The sequence below is a fragment of the Periophthalmus magnuspinnatus genome, chromosome 23 (genome assembly GCF_009829125.3).
Source record: "Periophthalmus magnuspinnatus isolate fPerMag1 chromosome 23, fPerMag1.2.pri, whole genome shotgun sequence".
NCBI lineage: Eukaryota > Metazoa > Chordata > Actinopteri > Gobiiformes > Gobiidae > Periophthalmus > Periophthalmus magnuspinnatus.
The window spans coordinates 21,581,994-21,605,034 of record NC_047148.1 but is presented as its reverse complement, the minus strand read 5'-3'; the positions used below and the strand labels follow the sequence as shown (position 1 = coordinate 21,605,034).

Here is a 23,041-nt window from a genome sequence, read left to right as displayed (position 1 = left end):
AGTCGTGAACTAAAGCCCAAAATCAGGACAGAAGTCGCCTCCTACGTGAACATGATCGTCGATTTAACCAACAGAAAGCAACGAAACGGACATTGGTTAATACAGAAAACAGAAAACAAGCAAATAGAGAACTGTCCCGGAGCGTTTCCTGTCCTTAAATTCATCTTCTCGGCAAGGAACAACTAAAAACTGTGGGAAAACGAGAAACTTCAAGGAGAACCACTGTCCACTGTGCAGAAGAGAGCCACTCCCAGGTACAGATGTGTCCAGGAATGGTCAGGGTGTTGTTTCTCAGGAGCAGAAAAGTTACGAATCGCCATCTTGCCTACGTTATTTTTGGTCAGATAGAGTTGCGTTTCATTCTGCGAGCCAACACGGACGACAGCCATGTGACCCACGACCGCTGACTCTTTGATTTGCAGATCTTTTTTCGTATACTTCACCTCAAAAGTGAAGAATTAACGACTCATCTGCAGTGAAGTCTGACAATCTGACCACATATGAAGCTTTGCAAACGTTAAATCACTGTCTCCAAACCCTGTGAAGTAAAAGATCTGGTACAGTGACGATAAAGTGCTCACGTGAACCATCGGAAAAACAGGTATTACCGAACAAAACAGGACTGGGTTGTGTAAAAAATACTACAAAATACATCACAGGAGCCAATATAGAGCGACTGAACCGGAACCTGAACTGGTATTGGCCTCATTTTGTTCAAATATTGACAATAATACTTTTTTTTTCAGATTTCACAGTCACTTTTTGTGCAATTTGAAGTATCACGGGACGTCTACAAGTCAGAGAAGTGCAAAACAAAAGCAAAAATAAACCTTTTAAAGAAATAAAATATTGTTCTGAGCTAATTTTCGGATCTTACCTTTCGTTAGGTGTCGTTGAAAGATTTTTACAGCCAAAAAAACAAGTACGTTTCTATTTCTGTTGTCACGAAAACTTAAAAAAAAAAGACAATTATGTTACGAGGCGCTGCGGAATGTTAGTAAACGCTGAAAGCAGGACCTTCATCTATAAAACAGTCCAAGAACTGTAGCTAAGGAGTAATTGAGTGTCAGTGCGCGGAAACAAACGTGTCATGAAAACAAAAGCGCACAGAGCACCTTTCTCTGCGTCTGGTGGTTTCATTCTCAGACGCATAATTCGCTCAAGAGAAAGCAGAATAAGACGTGAAGGCAAAGGGGAGAGGAGGAGCAGGCACCACTCCAGCCGGCGGTAACCTTGATGACACCCTTCATTACCGCGCGCCTGCTGACATCCTGACAGAGCCACGCCGCACCAGATGGAGGGGAGGGAACGCCGCGCCTTCCCACACTCCGCTCGTCCGCCGCGCAGAGGGACAGTCGCCGGAAAGTTGTGGATACAGCAACGAAAGAGCGAAGGAACGGCAGAGGCGTCTGATTGAACCGGCTCGGCTCTTAATGGCCGCCGTCCTCCCTTCGTCCTTGCGCGCTGGCAGCGGGTGGCGTCGACCCTGCCCCGACCTTGGCACATCATAAACCTTGGCACCCTCGTGAAGCTCGGACGATCACGGTTCAGAGTTCCCCCCCCGTGGAGAATTCATCAGAAATTTAACATAACGCAGCAAGTTCAAGAGTGTGAGCGAGCAGACGGCAAACGCCAAACAGAGGTGGACGGCAGACTGAAAAATGGATTTGTGAAATTGTCGTTAGTTGTAAAATTCATTGAAAATAAACTGTGCATAATCAGCGTTCTCCAAAATCTGCAAAAGGCTCAGATTAAATGACCAAAGGCTCCAACAAATAATCTTGTGATTGTCCAAGTCATGATTAAACTTTCCCGTAGTATTTTCTTATGGTAATTTATTTATCGACAAAGCAGTGCAAGTTTATTTGTACAGCGCAATTCATACTCAAATTAATTCAAAATGCGTTACAGAATAAGAAAGAATAAGAAAATCACACAAATCAAAACGTAAATAATCATCATAAAATTAACATTAAAACAGAAAAGTGCAGAAAAAGCCTTTAAGTCAAATGCACAGCTAAAAAGAACCGTTTGAGCCTGGATTTAGTCCGGGTTTAGTCCTGGTTTAGACCTGGTTTAGACCTGATTTAGTCCTGGTTCAGTCCTGTTCAGTCCTGGTTCAGTCTTGGTTTAGTCCTGGTTTAGTCCTGGTTTAGTCCTGGTTCAGTCCTGGTTTAGTCCTGGTTTAGTCCTGGTTTAGTCCTGGTTCAGTCCTGGTTCAGTCCTGGTTTAGTCCTGGTTTAGTCCTGTTTCAGTCCTGGTTTTGTCCTGGTTCAGTCCTGATTTAGTCCTGATTCTGTCCTGGTTCAGTCCTGGTTCAGTCCTGGTTCAGTCTTGGTTTAGTCCTGATTAAGTCCTGGTTTAGTCCTGGTTTAGTCCTGTTTCAGTCCTGGTTTTGTCCTGGTTCAGTCCTGATTTAGTCCTGATTCTGTCCTGGTTCAGTCCTGGTTTCATCCTGGTTTAGTCCTGGTTTAGTCCTGGTTTAGTCCTGGTTTAGTCCTCCTCATGTGAGATGGTTCTTGTGGCTCATGTGGGAGATGTTCTTTGGTGCTGGTCCATGGAGAGACTTGTTCACACTGAGCTGCTTTAAAGTCTCTGAGCCACAGGAGCCACAGACCTGAGCCACAGGACACATGTGTGAAGTACTTCCTGGTTCTAGATCTGAGCACAGGACACATGTGTGAAGTACTTCCTGGTTCTAGTCCGAGCAGCAGTGTTCTGGATGTACAACAAGAACAAGAACACATCAAACCTTTCCAAGAAGATTTGTTTTGAAATGATGACCTTCTCAGAGTGGAGGTATGGTGGCTGCATGGGAAGGACTCGTCACAGCGAGAACGTTGTGGGTTCAACTCCTGGGCTGGACCTTTCTGTGTGGAGTTTGTAGATTTCTTCCTGTGTCTGTAGGTTTTCTCCAGTTACTCCAATTTGCCCCATAAACATGCACATTAGGTCAAATCCTAAGCTAGTCCTGACTAAGACTAGCTCAAGATCTGGAGATAGGTCCTCCAGTCCTGCTGCTCCTGACAGGTTTCCCCAGCAGCACTGAAGAACGGGTCAAATGCAGGGAGCAGGGACAATGTGCACCTTAACATTATGTAATAGGAAAGTTGTGGCTGTGTTTACGTCATCCACAAAGAAGGACAAGATGGTGGTTTATGTACAAACCCCAGCGTGTGCGTGTTTTAATGAAGTCACATCACTCTATAACAAGATCGGTGGAAGGATTTATTCTTCATTTCTGTCTGTACCTAAACATTAGAGTAACATTTCAGAGGAAAAGTAGAGCATGAAAAACTACCCATCTGAAAAGAGAACATCCATTTGAACACTACACAATGTGTCGCAGAAAGCTGTCTGACACCGCTGAAAGAAATACAGTCACGGTGGACTGATCAAAAGTGGCATCGCGCGCCCGTCCCTTTAAGGACATTGGCAGTTAGCGCCGAGCTGCCCGAGCGCTTTGTCTTCCTGGCACTGCTTTGATGAGAGCCCCGTGGGTGACTCACTATTACATACACCCAGCGCGTGGCTCTTAAGAACGGGATCAAAACAAATCGACAGGGGTTTGGAAATGATGGAAATTTGGGATGTATGGTGACACGGAAAGGACGAGATGGAAGTCCAAACAAAACTTTAAACTCCGGAAAGGGAAAACAGACAGTTCCCATGTAAAGACGATAAGAAAGAGCACCGGAGTGTCTCAAATTTGATTCAGTACTAAAGAATAGACTTGATACTTGATACTCGATACTGATTTTGATACCCAAATGATCATTTTAAAAGCTCTTTTTAGACGATATTTTTACAGTAGTTCTGATAAAACTCAAGATGAAACTGTTCGGGCCAATTTTGATTCGATTTTTCTTTTTCAGTATCGATTCTCGCTTAAATGCTAATTTACTAATACTTTTGCCAACTCTAGCGTATAATGAAAAAAAAAAGTTTGCATCAGTCAACTTCATCAACAAATGTTTTAGTGCTTAAAGGAAACTCATGAAAAAACGACTTTTGAGCTTTTAACCTTATTATAACACTGCTACCTTTTCAAAAAAACAGGAGTATTCGTCCCTGAGCTGTCACAAAATACTTGGTTTGAATTTTACCCGGATTGTTGCGTCACAGGTAAAATATAAATGTACTTATAAGCGATGTACCTGAATTTTACTCTCTTAAAAATGTTAAAAACTGAACCTGCAGTGGTCCAACATTATTCCACACTTATCTTATTTATTCAGAGCGTCCTATTTTTCCTCTGTAGTTTTATTCTGCAGGTTTATTAGTGCTTTATAAGCGCTTTTCACACGACTTAATGTTGCTTTTCATGACCGTAACAACCAGCTGTTTATCACTTCAAACATTTTAAAACTTAAGGATAAGCTTCCAGACAGCACAAAAAAAAAAAAAGAATTAACAAAAAATATTCAGAAATATTTCACTGAAAGGAAAAGTGTTTATAATTTAAGGGCTGCGTCGCTTTAAAATGGAGTCTGTACAACAAGGAAATGTTTTTGGATGTCAGTTTTTGGAGTCAGTCAGCTCAAAAATGCCCAAATATATTAAGAAGTTTAAAGAAAGTATAAAGAAATGATTATAGCTAAGTACATAGAAGACAAAACTCCAGTAAAATGTGCCATTATGAACGTACATTAAGACATTCGGAAAATACAGTCAGTTATTTTGTGTGTGGAGCAGAGACTGTTTACATAAATGGACATAGCTAACCCATTAGCCGCCGTGCTCCAAATAGGAAGTGAGCACGGGCGCGCGTCCAGCTCCATCGACTCTGGCTCCGTTTCACTTTACGTCGTCGCCTCCTCTCTCTGTAACTGCTGCAATGAGCCTCATCGTTTTGGTTTAAAATGCTCGTATTAATCGACATGATCCTGCTTTTGTTTTGTTTTTGTCATTTCCGTTCACCATTTTGTCCGTAAATCAAGAAACGAACATGAATAACACACGTCAAACTCACTTAGTCCACGTCTTCACACAGTCTGGGTTGTGGAGTAAAGTGACTTATTGTTATAAAAGTCTGGGAGAATCATAATCACTGCGATAATACTGTTGTAAAAGTGGGCGGGGGCAAGTACGTGTTTGCTTCTCCCCGCTCCTTTTCAGAATGATTGATTTGAAGACTATATTTGAGCACAAGGGGAGCTGCTTATACTGTACATCTGCACTGGGGCAAGACAAATTTTACTCAAATCTCTGAAAAAAAGCGGGTCCGGGTCGACTACAGGAGCCGGGCTGAAGATGCTGTAATGCTCAGAGTGATTCATTAGTGTATGGATAACGACTTGGGAAAGACAAAAGGTCAGTGTATTTAAAAGGCGGATGGTTCGGGTGTGGGCTGCAGGCTCAGCACAGGAAGCTCATCAATTCCAACAGCAAATGAGTCATGTTTATTGCCAGCTACAAATTAGACAGAAGTCACGTTCTAATTCACTTACGCTGAAAGTATCGCTGAGATTTCTGTGGATTCTGCTGCTCGATGACCACGTCCATGTGTCTTTTTTTCTTGCATTTTGTTTAATTTTGCCTTGACGTCTTTAATCTGAACGTATTCATCAGACACACGGTTGTTTTGTGAATTCAACATCAGTGTGAAGTTTAACACATAACCTTCCACTGCATGAGTACACAGTGTCATACATCATCCTATCATTGATTGGCAGCATGATTGGTCGGTTCTGGCTGTTCGTGCACAGGAAGAGGCACATATATTAGAAGCTCAAATTTGGTGGCAGATGGTGAAACTGTGCGCTCTCTCGAGAGGGGGCAGCCAGCTGGCCTCTCTGTGCTACCACCACGGGATGAGAGGGAAAGTCGCCTTCCAATGAACACGACATATTCATCACATATTATTCTTTTACACGTTTATATTTCTCTCGCTTTTTCAAATAGTGTGATTACGCTGAAAAAAAATCCATTGTTTCCACTCGGGGGACGTGTTGTGTATGTAAAATCAGAGCCTAACTACTGCTGGTCATGTATTGTTTGGGGGGTTGGCAGATTCGTGTCACACTGAATTAAATGTCTTAAAGCAGCATCTTGTTGCTGACAAAATTGCTTTTCCATTGATCGTAGATTGTGCTGTTGCAAATGAAAAGGCAGCGCTGAGCCAATAATCACACCGTGGCTGCGAGGAATAAACGCGCACAGTGGTCAGTCTCACCGCCCATTAACACACTTGCACATAGCATGCAAAATAAGTTTGAAATTCCATTGATTAGAGTCGCCCGAACTCAGCACCTTTAAACAATGAGGTGGCCACACAGTCCTATTAACTTAATGAATTACCTTTTGCCATTTGGGAATAATCCAAACTTGTAAAATGTGCCTGAGCCAGTCAAGGTTAATTGGGCATTTAGCTCCGGGGTGGCCCTTAGCCCCAAGAGGAGCATGTCCCCAAACAGAAGGAGGTGCAGCGGTTAAAAGTAGCTCAGTGACCCCTGTATCGCACTCTACGTGGATACATGCCTTCCACCTCACCGCGCCGCTTCACATAAATATATAGCATTACTTTCTTGGCTCGGTTCTATTTCAAATCTCAGTGATCCTTCGAAAGTATTGGAGAGGTGTTTTCAAAGCCATTTTGTTGTGTGTGTGTCCCCTTCTTGACAGAGACAGATGGAGTGGGAGCCACCAGATTTACCAGAGGAAGCAGTTTATAGAATATCGTCAGGGGAGAGAAGGCAGTTTCTGAAATACAACTTTCAACTCGCAGCCATCAATCTCACCAGTGGCTGTCGAGATCAAGCAGCCAACACAGCTAGTTTGTTAGTGCACACAGAAGAAATGTGTTATTGTCTGCTATTCTCAGAGCTCCCAGACAAACACCCACCAGAGGATCTCGGAGTACGCGGCTGAGGAGGAGGTAAAGGTGACGCTGTCGGTCATTACTATGCAAATAAACTGCCCCATTCTGTCAATCACGCCGCAGAAGTAGGCCAGGGGAACTGAAGGTCCTGTGTTAATGAACAAACTCAAGCTGCTCAAATGCAATCGGATAAACAGGAGGCGTGACATTTTAAACACGCCAAAAAGTGTCGCCGTGTTCCCCGAGTGTAACGTAAGTCTGCGGTGTATACGTACTGTACTAAAACACGCTCTGGATTTCGAGGAAGACGTATCAATTTTAAGTAGAGCTGCACAAAAAGAAATAAGAAACTAGAGCAAGACAGTTTGAGACGGTTCATGTCACTCAAAAATCCGAGGAGTTTTCAAAATGCGAGTGAGAAGATTTTATTGAATTAGGTAAAACTTAATTCTCACTCCCTGGATCCATGTGTCCTTAACAAAATACTGAAACACTCTCAGTACTTTCTGGAACACTCGAACATAAAATAACGCTTTCTCTTGATTGGGATTTGAGTGGGAACTTTGGAAACGCTGGATTCACCCCGTTACGTCGACACCAACGGTTTCGTAATGTCATATTTCTCTTCTAAAGCTTCAGCTGACTCCAAAAAAACAGTATCACAAATGAAATCACGCGAGATCTTCACATCACGGTGTTTTTATCGTGGATGTTTCTTCTATTTTGAGACGTTTCGTGCTACGGCTGCCGGGGATTAACCTGACTTTCTGCGCCTGAAGCTCTCCGCCTCGTTAAAAAAAAACAGGGTGAACGTGTCAGATATGGGCCCCGCTTTATCCAGTTTAACATTATAGAGCTCACACATAAGCAGCTGTTAACAAGAGCCTGGAATAACAACAGCTTTGAGGTGTTTATGTGGCACTGTCTACAATTATCAGGAGAGGTACCTGCCAGGTTCAGCCTCGTACTCAGGCAAAAGGCTGTTCACTTACAGCTCTGTTACTTCCTGTCATTAGTTTTTTGCATATAGCCATATTTGACACATGACTCCAACACTTTTCCAACATTCCTCTGCTCTGACGGACAGTTGGTGGAGAAAATGTGTTTATTTGATTTCATATGTTGTACTTACTGCAGAACTCGTGCACTTGTTTAAAAACCACACTTGCTCTTTGTATTAAATATAGCTTTTTTAATGAGAAATAGATTATATGAAACATTCATTTGAAATAAGCTGATATAATCATCTCAACAGAACAGCAAAAAGTACATAGGCGATGTATGTATGTGTAAAAATCTTCAGTCAGACAGATCCATGGACACATGTAAGCAACACTGTGAGCATAAGCATAACACCATATGAAGATGTGCTTGTTTAATGGCCTTTGCAGTCGATCCAATTTAGAACGTTCATTAAGTTTCAATGTTAAAAAGGAAGAATAATTCATGTGATTAGTGCCCAGTATCTGGTGTCAATTCACTGGAAATGAAGTGTTTCAAGAGTCTTCATACTATTCCCTTTAATTTGATGTTTTATCTTAATGTAGCAGAGCACTGAATCGTTTCATATATACAGACATATGGTACAACAGTGGTTTGGACACGGTCCACTGTTAAAGTCGCCCTCATTGGAACAGCAGACCTCCCGCATGCACAAACCAAAACGAGAAGTGTGTTTTGGACAAACAATGATTGGATGCTAAAGGGACTTCAGTGTCACTGGGTGTAACAGCTAAAGTCTTCCTCCAGGTTAAAACATGTTAAAGGGATAGATAACAGGCACTTAATAAGAACAAGAATAACATGGAAATCTACTGAGTGGTTTGTGACCGGGATATTTTTAAAGAACTAAATCTTAGGTTAAAAATACTTGATTTAATGTTTTTTAATGTTTGCTCTGGGACATCGGAGGTTTTGGTATCAGTGTCTGAGGCTCTTTGTTTAAAACGTCGCCTTATACTAATTTAATACTGTCTTAGTTTCATCATGTACACCATAAAGTGCAGTGTTACTACCACATGCAACTCATACTGTGTAAAGTAAAGCACTTACTTTGAAATAGTGAGTAAAAGTACTGCAGCGTTTACTGCCAAAGATACAGGCTTCATAAAAGTTTGTGGCACAACACGGGATTTGTATAATTTATTACAGCTGATTCAGTTAATTTAGAGTTTACCAAAAGGTGACTTTTACATATTTATTTTTGTTGTGCTCTTGTCTGAAATGAACAGATAATATAGAAAACACAGCAAACAGAAGCCAACATGATGCACGTTATGAGGTCAGCATGTAGTGAGACTCTGGGGGTTGCCTCTGGACGGACTCGAGGGAGTGTATGGCTTTAAGTCATTTTGTAATGTGCCAGAATGATGAATGTTTACATTTTGCTCTTGGTGCGGGAAAGCTCCACAAATCAGCAGTCACAACATTACATTTTGCAAAGCTGTTCAAAATAGCATTGATTGTTAAATTCTTCAGACCACAATATTGCACTCGCGCACCAGGAGGTACTGTCTGTGAAAAACACAGCTCTCAAACACGAGAAGAAGCGCTCCAAACTGAAAAGATCCAACTCAGACTGTGTCAATCCTAAAAAGGACACATTCAATTAGGAACAGCGATAAGCGCCAAGCCAAAAGGAAATATGCAAACGCACAAACACACCCACACTCGCACACATATATATGTGGATATAAACAGCTGGCTTTGATATTCAACAGGACTATGCTTTACTGCCTTTGTGTGCCTTATGTGTTTGGGAACTTACAAAGGGCAACATAGACTCAGATTTCAATTGAACTAGAGTTTCTATTGTGATTATTTGGGCTATGTGATCCTTACATTATATAAACATCTTTAATATTAAACAGTCCGTCAGTTGGGAAACAGCTGAGTTGAAATAAAGGATATCTGGTCTGCCCCTGTTTTTTTCTTTAAAAATGTTTGTATTTCATAAGAATGGCAGTTTCAGATAAAACCTTTGATCCCTCAGAGTAAAATCAAGGCCTCTTTTCACCAGTAAATGGATTCATATTTTTTTTTTCTCTTTTTAGTTTCTTTAGGGGAATGACAGACATGCTGGGACAAATATGGTACAGTCTTTAAAGTGGATCCATTATCTTCTTTGTCAGCCTCAGCTGCTTTCATCACTGCATGTTCCTTTTTGTTTTAAGAATTATTCTTACAAAGTTAATATTACATCAAAAGGCAGAAAAAGTCCAAAAATCAAACAAAATTCAGATGAATATTCCCTTAGATTCATGTGTTCAGTCTGTTTTGCTGCTAATGTTTAACAGAGTTTAGTTGTTAGGTGATCGGACTGTTTGAGTATCTCTGTACTGTACATGTCCAAAGCATGATTCACTCGGATCATCTCACTGTTGTTGAGCTTGAGTCGATGTTTGAGCATACAAGAGAAAAGGTCCAGCTGGGGTTTCCCAGGTGCAGATGGAGGGGCGAGGCGGTTAATCCGATCTCTGATGTCCAGTAACAGGAGCATGACAGAGGAGGAGGAGTAGAACTGAGTTCCTTGGGTGTATGATTGGTTCACCTGCTGTACGGCGCTGCGGAGCAGGTCTCCGTTGAAGCGCAGGCTGTAGCCAAACACTTGGATATCAGATATTTTGATGTAAATCTGCCGTTTGTTTGGGTCTGCGAGGTCCACCGGGCCCTGGCCTGTGTCGTTGCGGAGGCCGGTGGGAATCTTGGCGCGACTTCGCAGGTAAATGTGGACCGTCTCAAAGAAAGTCTTCCAGCGGTTTCCCAACAGCAGGGTCCAGTTGAAACACTGTGAGTTCTGGAGCCGCACTTTCTCCCAGCGGGGATATCCATGCTCACCAAACGGCATGCTCCAGCCCTCCGAGTGACTGCCACTGAAGGGGTTAACGTACACAAAGAACATGGGGTCAATGCTGCTGTTTCGCATCTGGCAGATCTTCATCGAGAGGCCAATAATCATGTGGAGGTAGTCCATGCGGTTCTTGTTACTTTTAAGAGTGAGGGACATGCGTTTGCGCCACCGAGGGTCAAAGAAGGTCTCGAGGCGAATCTCATTGCTGATAAAGGTAGTGTGTATGTAGAGACGAGAGTCCATCTTTTGGAGCAGGTACTTGAGCTCCAGATCCTGGAAATCCAGGTCCGTCTCAAAGCTGATGAACTGCTCACTCCGCTCAGAGTCTACATTCTGAGGCTCACAGCGGCCGCGGTACAGCTTATAGCCCTTGTTACAGGAGCCGCACTGGGAGATGTTGGCCAGGCTGCACATGGCACAGCTGTTATTGCCTCCGATGACACAGGGGATGGGACGCTGGCACAGAGTGACCCCTGTGTGGCACACGCAGGTCCTCTGACTCTCCAGGAAGGTCCCCCAGAAACCATTCTCATTACAGTAGAGGAAGGACTGCACACGGTTCAGCCACTGCATCACGGACCTGTGATGGACAGAGAGAATGAGTGAACCAAAGATTTATTAATATTACATTGTATAAAGAAACTATGCCACCTACAATAATCGATATAACCCAGGTGCAGTCAGTACTGAGAAAACCTGATCAAACATCTATATACACACTGGAGCTTCCTGTTAAATGGAACAATGATTGTATTAATTAACCATGCGACTCATGGAGGCCTGTTATTACTTTGAAGCTCAGGGAGAAGTTGGGCAGTTCCCCTAAAGCAGAGAAGTGTTGTTATTCAGCTCTAGTCTCCTCTGTTACCCTCAGGCCTGCCTCTTTCCTTGTCATCTTGACAGTATTGGAACTTCCTTTTGTGACTGTGAAGGTGAATTTTGAATGAGTATTTCACAGCAGCAGACTGGTCAAGGTTAGCCTGACATGTTAATGAACCTCAGCGTTAACTATGATGGATGGCACAGCAATGCCCAGAGCTGTAGCCAAAATCAGATTATTTCTAAAGGAACAATAGAGCTTTGTTTGAACATGATTACTCTTAATAAGCGCTTCTCATTCTATGGCTGTGTTTTCCTTGTGAGACGTAAAATGCGAGATGATATTGTGCTGAAAACGAACAATGGTGTCTTTGGAGGTTTTATGCGGTTTGATTACATTTTCGATAAAAACCCATTCGTCGATAGGAAGTAAAGTAATTACTATATAAAAGCCAAAAATGTAGGGCGTAAGTTGGATGTTCCACTGAAAACGTGTGTAATTTACAGCCAACTGAAATCATATCATATTTAATTAGTTTTTTAGTTCCAATATTCTTGCAGATAAGGTTAGCATAAGAAGCCTAAACAAGAAGCTTAAAACGTGGCCAACTTGTTTCAGAAGGTGCTCATATCTTCAGTAAATTTGCAATGTAAAAAGTAGTTTGTCAAAATCAATAGAAATTAGAGAGCTGTAATTAATCACAGAGTGCCAACAGTCCTATTTGTAAATATGCCTGAGTGGGACATGAATAATTAAGGCAATGCATAGCCAGTATGCAAATGAGCTGGCTGTGAGTGGTGTTGCTTCATATCTGTCACTATTAATCATTTAAACTCAAGACAAAATGCTGTGTTCATTCCACTTAAAGCGAGCTGCTTGAGCCATTACAGAAAATGCAATAGCAAATCCAATATAGTGGAGCCATAAAGTTCCCCCAGTCCTTAAAGCGCGTGTGTCCGCAGCGTTCATTTACTGTGCCGGTAATAAACAGATGCTAGCGAAGTGAAGTGACTGATGAGGCGATGACAAGCTCCCGCGATCTCGACCCAACCCCGTGAGCACGTATGATTCCCATGGAAACGGCGGCTAATTACGTCAAGGTATAAAAGGCGTGAGGCCCTTTGTAACCTTTCTAAAGACCTTTTGTCGTCTGCTCGAATAAAGGACGAGCTTTTTCATCACACCTTGTTTTTTTTTCCGCTAAACAAAAGGCTGTACGTTCACGCCGCTGTACCATTTCTCACTGTCTTAAAACGGTGAAAAACACATTTAGTTTATTTTTAATGGTTCCACAAATTGTGCGAGCATCCTAAATATTCACGGCGATGAAATTTCGAGCCGTTTTCGCAGCTTTCAGTGCTAAAAACAACTACGCTAACAGTGCTACTTCATGGTTCACGGTGGATAAAAATGCTTTATGACAGGACATGGCGGTCGCGTTTTGACCCCAAGAGATACTTTTACAATACGTCTATCCCATATGTGTCAAACTCAAGGCCCGGGGGCCAAATGCGGCCCGCCACATCATTTTATGTGGGCCGCGAGATGGTAAATTAAAAGGCATGACTCATTTTAAAATAAATCCATGCTGCTTTAATGTGTGCATCAGCCATAAACTAATGAGAAATATTTGCAAATAATGATCCCAAAATGTTCAGGAAGGTGATAATTGTAGACGTGGAGGGCAGTTTCAAGAAAGTTAAATACAAGTTTGTGCTTCAAGAAGAAAAACCTGTATGTTTTTTGTGTTATGAGGCGGAGTCGGGTATAAAAAAGTACAATCTACGTCGGCATTTTGACACCAAACACGGAGCCAAGTGTGCAAACATTATCCTTCAAGAAAAAAACTACAAATTGCCCAATAATTAAAAGGCTGTTTTTGAAGCAGGTGTGCCCGGATACACTTTTAAAAATGTCTGTAACTGCGTATCCCCTGATAAACTGACATGTTAAATAGCTCTTGCTTATTCGAGTTGCAAATATTACAACACAAAGAGCTATTTTTGAGCTTATTTTACATGACATTTGGGTGCATTTAGTGACATTTATCCTGCCGCACAGTTATATCTGGCCCTTCGTGGCAGCCATTTTGTTCATGTGGCCCTCAGTGAAAATGAGTTTGACGCCCCTGGTCTACACTGAGGCGAACCATTTGACTTTATTACATGAAAAATGGTGAATTCCAAGGTAAAAATGACAAAGTTTGCAGGTCGTACGCGGGGCTATCATACCTGCGCAGACTGTTACCTACTGCTTATTTCATTAAGCCTTGACTAATAAACACGTTTGTTTATTTCCGCTGATTTCTCATGCTTTTTAGTCCAAACGTCGATGCTTTTTCTGGACCGCTGAAGAGATGACTAACTCGTACGCCTGCAGAATGAAGATGGGAGTAGAACTGTTGACTTTGTGGGAGTTTAACACATTCATGAAAACACAACGCGCCGGTAAAGCTAAGATGTACACGCTTTGAGTATATGGTAATTATAACTCCTGCAGAAAGCATGAAATATTAATGAGTTCCTCTGGGAATAACTAATTGTTTTAGTTTATTAATCACATCAACACATAACTTGAGTCATTATACCGTATCGTGCAGTTTTGTGGAAAGTAACTAACCCCAAGTGGGCAATAAGTTTAACAATTTAAGTAAATCAGAACCCGTATTGATGTGAAGCGCTGGGAAATTCCGCAACAAAATGCTTCCATTGCACACTGGTAAGATAACGCGAATAATGAATTTATTTGATGCCGTAAAAAGGTATTCCGTAATTATGTCTGAAAATGAACAAGCGTCTTATCTTTACGAGGAGCACCAGGTGTGTTAAGACAGATCTACTCCTTCAGGGAACTTTTACAGAAAACCAGATCGCGATATTTGTTCAACTGTGAGCTAAAGGTTAATGAGAAAGTAAGACAGTGCAGTTCCCCAAAGGATTGCAGTAGTTTCTATGGGCTTCTTCTTCTGATGGAGAAGGCCAAAATGTCAAAATACACATCATCCTCTTCAAGACTGTGGATAAAACGTGATGATCATATTCCCCAGATTTCCAGTGAAAATGTAAGCCTGTTCTTTTGCTCTGTTGGTTGTGTTACATTTCTTCTTTAAACTATCCGCCGTCACCAAATAGCCAAAAATCCAATATTCTGCAGCACTTCCAGCCGAGCCATCTGAGGCGCCACGTCGAAAATAAACACACGAAGTAGAATTCTGTTGTGCAATTTAAATTTTTCATGCTGCAACCCACTTGAGACAATGTCCTCCGCCGTCTAAGGGAAACCTCAGAAGCGAATCCAAAAAAAAATTCGTCGTCGTCCTCCTCCGGGATGAGCTCGGGTGCCGCGCCGAACCCGTGCCCAGTCCGCTGGCCGCCGGGACTGGTCTCATCATTAGCTTTGTGTGCGGGCTCAGTACCGGGCTGGAGATTCGCTGCCAGGCCTCCTCCAGGGGCCTCGCCGCTGGAGCACGGCCAAAGACGGAGACGGTGGACGGCCTCTTCGGACCAGCGGGCTTGGATGTCACAAAAATTGATGCAAGGTTTGGAAAGTCCCTTTAGTGCCGCGGCCAACTTTTCTGGGCAGATAAAAGATAGTATGGAAAATGAAAGCCTATGGCAACATAAGTCTGTAGAGTTTGTGCCAATTTAAAATCCAAATGAGGATCGTGTCAGAAAATACTAAGATTTTTACTATTACATTGTGTCTTTACATTTGTGTTATGTAACTATGGTATATCTAACTATAATCCACCTTTTACATAAATTTACACCTTTAAAAAAAACAAAAAAACATTACTTTTCCAGTTTTTTATTGCGTTCACCACAAAAAATTCAAAAAAAAATTCTAAATAATACATCAAAATACAACGTTGTTTTTCTGTCTATACAATTTCAGTAAAAACAAAATAATAAAAAAGAAGTAATTGGCATTTATAGGGCTGTTACCTCAAGCTACTTAACCATGAATGGAAACAAATAGACCCTTCACTGTGTGCGAGTGTCGCGCACAGACAAACAAACAAACAGGGCACTATTATTTCCCGAGCCATCAGACGCCCTTGATGCATACTTGTTGGAAGAGCGGCGCACACTGCAGCTCTTTGATAACACTTCAGTGCCAACCTGTGCCAGCTCACGCACAAACACGCCTCTCTTTTCTCACCCAGACACATGACGACTATTCATTTCCAGAGCTTTTATATGAATACTTTATGGATTTACGTCTCCGTCTATACAGTGGCAGCTATTTCCAGAAAGATTTAAAATTCTTTCAAGTGGCAGGTTGGAACTTTGCATATTTTCTTTTTTCGCTTTCCAGGTAAAGGCTGACATCGCGACACATGTTGGCAGCGAGGCTCTTAAGCTGCCTTTTCCTGAAGGTGGTGACAAGACGTGTGCACTGACCTATCAAGACGACCCCCTCCTCCTCCCCTCCTCCATCCATCTCAGCCCGCAGAATGGAAAACAAGAGTGAGCCCGAGTGCTTTGGGCATGTGCAAAACTCAGCACTAACTCGACGGGACGGACACCAACAATGCAGCCATAAGTACAAACGCTATATAATGGATGAAATAGTTTTAGCTCAGGCTCCGAGTGACAAAAACGGAGAGAAATGGGACACTTTTTTAGCTCACTGTGTTATTGGGATGAGAGTTTGAGAATCAGATTACTTTATTTTGTATAACTTAATCAGTTTCTGTTTAAGCGCGCGGCAGAGTAAGGCTGATAGAAGCTCGTAAACTCTTCCAAAGATAAGTAAAAGTTGAAGAATTGTTTAATTGTGTGGTAAATTCCAGGACAGATTTAACGAGGCGCGATTAAAAATGGTGTCACGGTGCGTTTTATTTACTTCAGTCAAATTCTAAATAATGATAAGTATAAGCATCATTGTAAGTATTTTATTTTCTAAAACCCTAAACTCTTTGGTCATGATAGAAACGTTATGTACAGCCTTATACAAGATGAATGTTTGATTTTGAATTTAATGACCAAATAAATCACCAAACTTAAAGCTAAATTAGCAGAGCTTCCTCGTCCCATAGTTACTCTTTGATTTTACTGTTACTCTTTGATTTTAAATGCTTTTCTTTGACCACAAATAACAATAAACTGTCGCTCAATCGTGCGTAGAACTGTGCCTTTAAACTTTCGAGTTTGATCAGAAGCATTTAATTTATTTATTTAACGGAAGATAAGGCTGGGATTTAATCAGTTTTGTTCTTCCCACTATTTTCTGAGCTTATACAAGAACAGATTTGTGAAACGTGGATTGAGTTTACCTGATGCGTGTGCTCGAAACAAATAAATAAATGAATCAAATGAATTAATGATTTGCTCCAGATCGATTTGCTTTTGGACATTTATGAAGCTGATTATGAACACAGTGTAAATATATTTGGTTTTGGACCTTTTTCTTTGTAAACATTGGATTTTCCTACCGCACTGCAAGAAGCTTCATTCACTCTGTGCTGTTTGTTTTGTCTTTTGTCTTAGTCCTGACACATACCATGCTTCCTCCTGTCTCCTGAGCCGTACTTCTGCTTTACTAGTCCATTGTCCCACATTATTGTTATTACGCTGCTTTATTATTACACTGTTATTGCACTGCTACACACAGCTGACGTCCCAGGATGGTTATTACAGGACATAGTTTGGACATTGCTATGACACAAACACATTTTTTTTGCCATATCCTCCTGAGACCCGAGCTCTTGCAGGACTTTATTTGCAAAAAATTATTAAGTGCTCGAACACATTTTCTTTAAAAAAAAAAAAAAAAAAAAAAAAAAAGAGAAACAATTGTGCCTCTAGAAACAGGAAGACATATGACTTTAAATAAAATAAAATAAAAAAAATAAATTAAAATACACAAAAAATAAAATAAAATAATAATAAATTACAATAAATAAATAAATAAATTAAAAGAATATATACAAATAAATACAAATAAATTAATAAATATTCTAAACTCTTAGAAATATTCAAAACTGAACATGTTCTTGTTGCTGTTCTTCTTCTAAAAATTGGCACTGTGGCCTAAACAACCCAAAATGTGTTGTCCACAGATGAGGACACCAGGTCTCAGGAGGATATAAACACAACTATCATAACTAACGTGTAAATCTAATATTATGAGTAAGTTCTGCCAGTTCGTTTGTGTTGCCTTTACATCGTTTACGTCGCTTCAGCAGCTGAGATAGATATTTCTGTTTATTCTGACCGCACCAGTTCGACTATATACCAAATACAGACTTTATTTTTGGTTTTCTTATCTTTTCCGTGAGAAGGATGCAGTTAGATGTCACACTCACCTCTCCCTAGGCATCTGGTGGTTAGGGTTGTGGTGACAGCGGATGCTCAGACTAAACAGCTTGCGGGCAGTTCGGTGGATTTTGAGCCTCTGGATCTCCAGGGAGCTCTGAAGCAGCCTGTAGCGAGCCTGCAGGTCCCAGTCACTGCCCCAGAGCAGATGCACACTGCTGATAGGCAGAAAGTGAGTGGAGGGCATCCTCTTCAAAAAGGACTTGAACTCATCTGCGTCACATGTCGAGGGGACAGGGAGTAAAAAGAGAAACACTTCATTAAACTGTGGAGGTAGAACTTTCAGGGTAAAGCATTTCTGTTCAGTGCTGTTCAGATGTAGTTTGTGCGTTTGACCACCAGGGTTTTCTTTCCAATAAGAAATACATAGGTCTGCTGCCTCGTATTCTTCTGCAGTTTATGTTCAAATCCATCGCATTGAAAAAAAAAATCCTCCTGCTGTCAACTCTCCTGTACCTCAGTCACTTACAGGATGACGTGTGTGTTCACTTTAACTGTCAGTGCTACAGAATATCACCTGCATTACAACAACACTGAGATGCTCCAAATACACAGTTTTATTAATTATGTGTCATGGTCATTATAATAAAACATTTTCTTTCTTAAAATAAACCAGGGCTTTGTTGTTCTGAAGGCGAGTGCGACCTAAAAACCAGCAGCAGAGCTCTTTTCCAGCCACAGCAAAGAAATGTCAGAAATGTTTCCATCTCCTCCACAACATGTCAGACCCTTCCCCTTCTTATTCTGCTTCAAAGGAGCCAGATTCTATCTCCTCCTCGTGTTTAGAATTGAAGAGATTCTTCCCACCCTGGATTTCACAGATGGCAGTTTAAACCTTCCTGCTGTTTTATCGCAGCATCCTTTGCAAAAATGTGTCCCTCATAATCACTGATCATTGTGGTCTTTTAAAAGATCTGCTGTTCCTTTTCTAATGCAGCTTAAAGTCCAGCTAGGCCCTTAAATAAGCCTTATCGCCTGTCACCTGAACACCTTATCTGGAGATTAGAAGGCTCACGGTGTAACCTGGCTTTCCACCATGGGTCTGTGCGATAGAGATGAGTTTTATTTGTTTCATCAGAGTCGTACCGCAGTATTTTAACGTTACGCTACATGTCATACGCTCAGGATTAAAATAAATGTAAGTAAAACAGATAAAAAAGTGAGTTCAAGTCAGAGAAAAGGCACAAAGATGATATAATCCTTTTTTTTGCATTTACCAATCCATGTTTTTAATGTGTTTTCAGTTTGAATTCAATGCCGTAAGGTCGATTATAAACTGTAAATGTGTCATCAAACCTCACCGGAGTTTTCAAAGTCTTTGTACGAAGAGGCCCAGGTGTCAGACATGGCCCCCAGCGTGTTCTCCATGATCTTGATGTCGGTTATGGGACAGTTGCATTGCGGGTACTCCTCCGTGCACTGGCAGATGCACTGGTTGTTCCGGCACAGGTACTCGCCCTCGCCGTTGCACATGATGTAGCTCAGAGCGGACTGGACGAACTTCTCCTGTAGGTAGTCTGGGAAAATCACCTGGAGCCCTGCAAGAATTGATTAAAACAGAATGAAAAATAAGCTTCAAACTATTATCCACACGCAGGATGCTAACGTAAAGACCCAGTGTGCCATTTTTAACCAAGACTGACACGTATTTCACACATTTTTCACCAACAACGTGCCTGGTTAATAGGACTTTCAAGTGTAGGATTGCATCGTTTGTCCATAGTTAACTCCCGATCAGATAGATTTATAGATTGCATATTGCTCCACATTGCTAACTTCACATTTAAACAATAATGTGAAACAGTAGCATCATGAGAGATGTCCTTTCACTGTCTGATTCTTTCACAATAAGACTTGTCCTGCAGCTGGAATAAACCCAGACCTTTATTGCGTAAGAGCCACGAGAAGCGTTTAATCTTATAATCAGTGGAAACGTAAAGAAGGATGGATGTCTTCAACGACTTGAGTGGACCGTGCATTTTGTGAACGTGACTTTAGCATCAAGGCACAACACGAGAAGGTTTAGCAACTAGGAAGGGAACGTCAGCGCTCCAGTCCTCCTCTACGTGCCTGAGGTAAACCATAAACTTGTGTAAAGACGTGGATTAAGTGAGTTTGACGTCACCCACAGCGTTCAGCCCCAGTCAAATTAAGCTAATCGAGGCTAGCAGTTATAGCGTTCTACATTTGGGATTCTAAGCGCGATAATCATAGCAACCAAAGAGCCAATCTGGAGCGAAGCTGTGGACAGTTGTTGACAGTTCCGTTTTGTTGTTTGTTTTTTTATATATTTTGTTTACCGTGTGTCCCCAAACCTTCTTTTTCCCCTTTAAATGTGGCCGCCGGATCCCTGGGCCGTGATTGGAGGACCGTCTTCAAGCCTCGCCCACCTCCAGCCGCCTCCCTCCCCATTTCAGAAGATTGGGGACACCTGCTCGCGGCTGCTGGCCTGGAGTGGCCCGTCTGCCTTTGTGTGTGTCTCTTCGGTTCAGTCACTCCAGGGGCAGTGGCTTTGTTTTATGAGACACTTCGATTCAGCACTGACTGTTTGTCCGTAAGATTTAGTGATGTGTTGTGAAATTCGTGTTTTAGTTACTTTACCTTTTGTTTTTTAGTTTAAATCCTTGCAGTGTACCCTTTGTTTATACATGTTTAGTTCCCTTTTGTTTAGTTTACCCTTACATTCCTGTAAATTAAATTACTTCTTATTTTACCATTTTTCCAACTTGGTTTTCTTTTTGTTACTTCCCTTTTCCAGGTCCATAGCAACGCTGTCAATCAAACCTGTTGCTAACACTATCGGGAGCGACCTCGGCGAAAAAAAAGCGAGCCGATTTGCCTGTTATTAATGTTCATATCTTGAGTTACGAAATAAAAACACCAGTATCACGTAGAAAGACTCATTTTAAGACCAAAATGACGAGTTTGACAGCAGCGGTTACAGAGAGACGACAGTTTTGGAACGTAAAGGTTAGCTATGTCCATTTATATGAACAGTCTACGAGGTAAACACACGTATAACAGCTTCAACGGGACATCACATCACTCTCCTTCTGCCCCCTTGTGGATGTTGTGTTATGGTTTTCTTGTACGGCACGAGCGTATTGTACTAAGTATCTGTATTGTTAATGTACTTCTTATAGCCACGGACACAAATTGGATAATAAAGTGCGGTATAAGTAGCTGGTTGGTGGGAAAAGTATACTTTGGAGCAGAAATGATGTCTTTTGGCCTACCGGGCAATCCATATCTCACACAGGGGTATTGCATAGAATTGAAGATTGGATGGCTAACATTATGGCCCTTTTTTTCAGCTCAGGCCTGCAGAATAAACCCGAGCTCCACAAGCCACTGGATTGGAAAAGAACTAAATAGATTTTTCCTTCTTGTATGAAACAGTGTCTTGGTGAGGCAATATTTTCTTAATAGCTTTTACTGGAGCGCAAATGGTGCTTCAGCAGGAAATATGCAGCCACAAACCAGAACAGAACATGTTATTGAATGATGAACGATCGCATTATTCCTCTGCTTATTATTTTCAGCCAAAGGTGAAAACAGGAATCCATTTATGCAAAAATCAACATAATGTAGCCAAAATAAAAGCTTAAGTAAGCATATAATTTGCACGAGTAATTCCAATTGTGAAGCATTAGAAACAAAATGACCACGTACGAGTTTAAGCGTGATTTGTGTTTCCTAAAACCTGGAGATGTGAGACAGGATTCCACTTTGACGACGTTGAAATCCAGGCTCAAATTGTTCTGTTTAGCTGTAGATATGACTGAAAGAGTTTTATTCTCACTCTTTTATGATGATTATTCGTGTTTTGATTCGTTTGCAGTGTGATTTTAATGTCTTTTTTTATGCTGTAAAGCTCTTTTTGAATTACTTTGTGGACCAATTGTGCTATACAGATAAACTTGCCTTGCTTTTCCTCCAGATTTCTCATTTGTCAACTACAATCAGCTCTGTTTTTCTGCCAAATGTGCAGGTTTTAACTCTTGTATAAATGTGTGTGTAACGCCTCAGTTGTCCAGATCTGATCCACAACAAAAGACGAAGTTTAAATCTGTCAACTGCACAAACCGTTGTTATTTTTTTTCCTTTATATATATCCATCCATCCATTTTCTTCCGCTTATCCGGGGCAGCGGTCTAAGCAGGGACTCCCAGACTTCCCTCACCCCAGACGCGTCTTCCAGCTCCTCCAGTGGGATTCCAAGGCGTTCCCAGTCCAGCCGAGAAACCTGAGTCTTTTCTGGACCTCCTTCCTCCCGGTGGGACGTGCCCGAAGCACCTCCCCACGCCTCTTGCATATATATTTTTTATATTTCACAAAGTATGTACGTTTAAACTAGACAAACTACAGCTCCAATATTTCGTTCTCTGACCCTGACACACCGCCGTATATTTAGAAGTTTTGAGTGACGCAAGGATCTACTTGACCGGCACCATTTTGACCAACACTGGCGCTGTTGCAGTACAGCCCCGAGAATCATAGTCTAAATAATGATGCCATTCGCAGCTCAGGCATTCGCTCTCACAGCTCATCAGCAGCCCGGGCAGTGCAGCAGAGTCCAAGCAGAAGGAGCCCGCGGAGACTTTCTATGGATCATATCTGACCACAGACAAGATGTGTGCACAGGGCTCCCTCTCCATCAGGCCCGTCTGTGACCCCAGGATACAATATTCATTTAGCCTGATGTATTCCTGGGCCTGAAACTTTAATGTGATTTGTGGGAGAATCCAGATGGCAAGTTCACGGATCAACGCTGCTCACTGACAGAGTCTGTGCCAGCGGCCGGGTGCACAATAACAGCCCTCCCTCCCTCCTGCGCTGGATACCTCATATTCCTAATAACTCTGCGTATCAACATGCACAAACGCCGCTGTTCGGATATGAACACGGAAGGAGAAAAAAGTAAGAACAAACAAAGACGAAGAGTAAAAGCTCATCAAGTTAGACTCTACGTTGTGTTTACGTTATAGAATTCGATGAAGATCATTTCGCGAAAGACGACAGACCCGTTAATTCTAGAGCTGATTCACTCTTTTTTGACAGAAAAATCCAACCTTATGATCCACAAATGTTATTAGGGAAGTCCTTTCAACTGACAATTATGTCTTTGGGGTGTAATAATGGGATCATTTTCTGACACTAGTGTAGAAGAAAATCCTCTTAGTTCGTTTGACGGAGAAGACACTGAACTTGGTGGCAGTTTTTTGTTTGAT

The 23,041-nt window shown here is 41.7% G+C and overlaps 1 protein-coding gene across 1 annotated transcript in view; it reads right to left on the bottom strand.

Annotated features, from left to right (window-relative positions):
* Positions 1 to 8,053: 8,053 nt before the first annotated feature.
* Positions 8,054 to 23,041, bottom strand: part of brinp1 (bone morphogenetic protein/retinoic acid inducible neural-specific 1) — a 107,155-nt gene continuing 92,167 nt past the window's right edge. The window contains exons 6-8 of the mRNA XM_033989207.2: positions 19,112 to 19,348; positions 17,801 to 18,023; positions 8,054 to 11,250 (exon numbers count right to left, since the gene is read on the bottom strand). Of these exons, the coding sequence (XP_033845098.1) occupies positions 10,110 to 11,250; positions 17,801 to 18,023; positions 19,112 to 19,348 (1,601 nt within the window). The 3' untranslated portion in view covers positions 8,054 to 10,109. The remainder of the gene's footprint in view (positions 11,251 to 17,800; positions 18,024 to 19,111; positions 19,349 to 23,041) is intronic.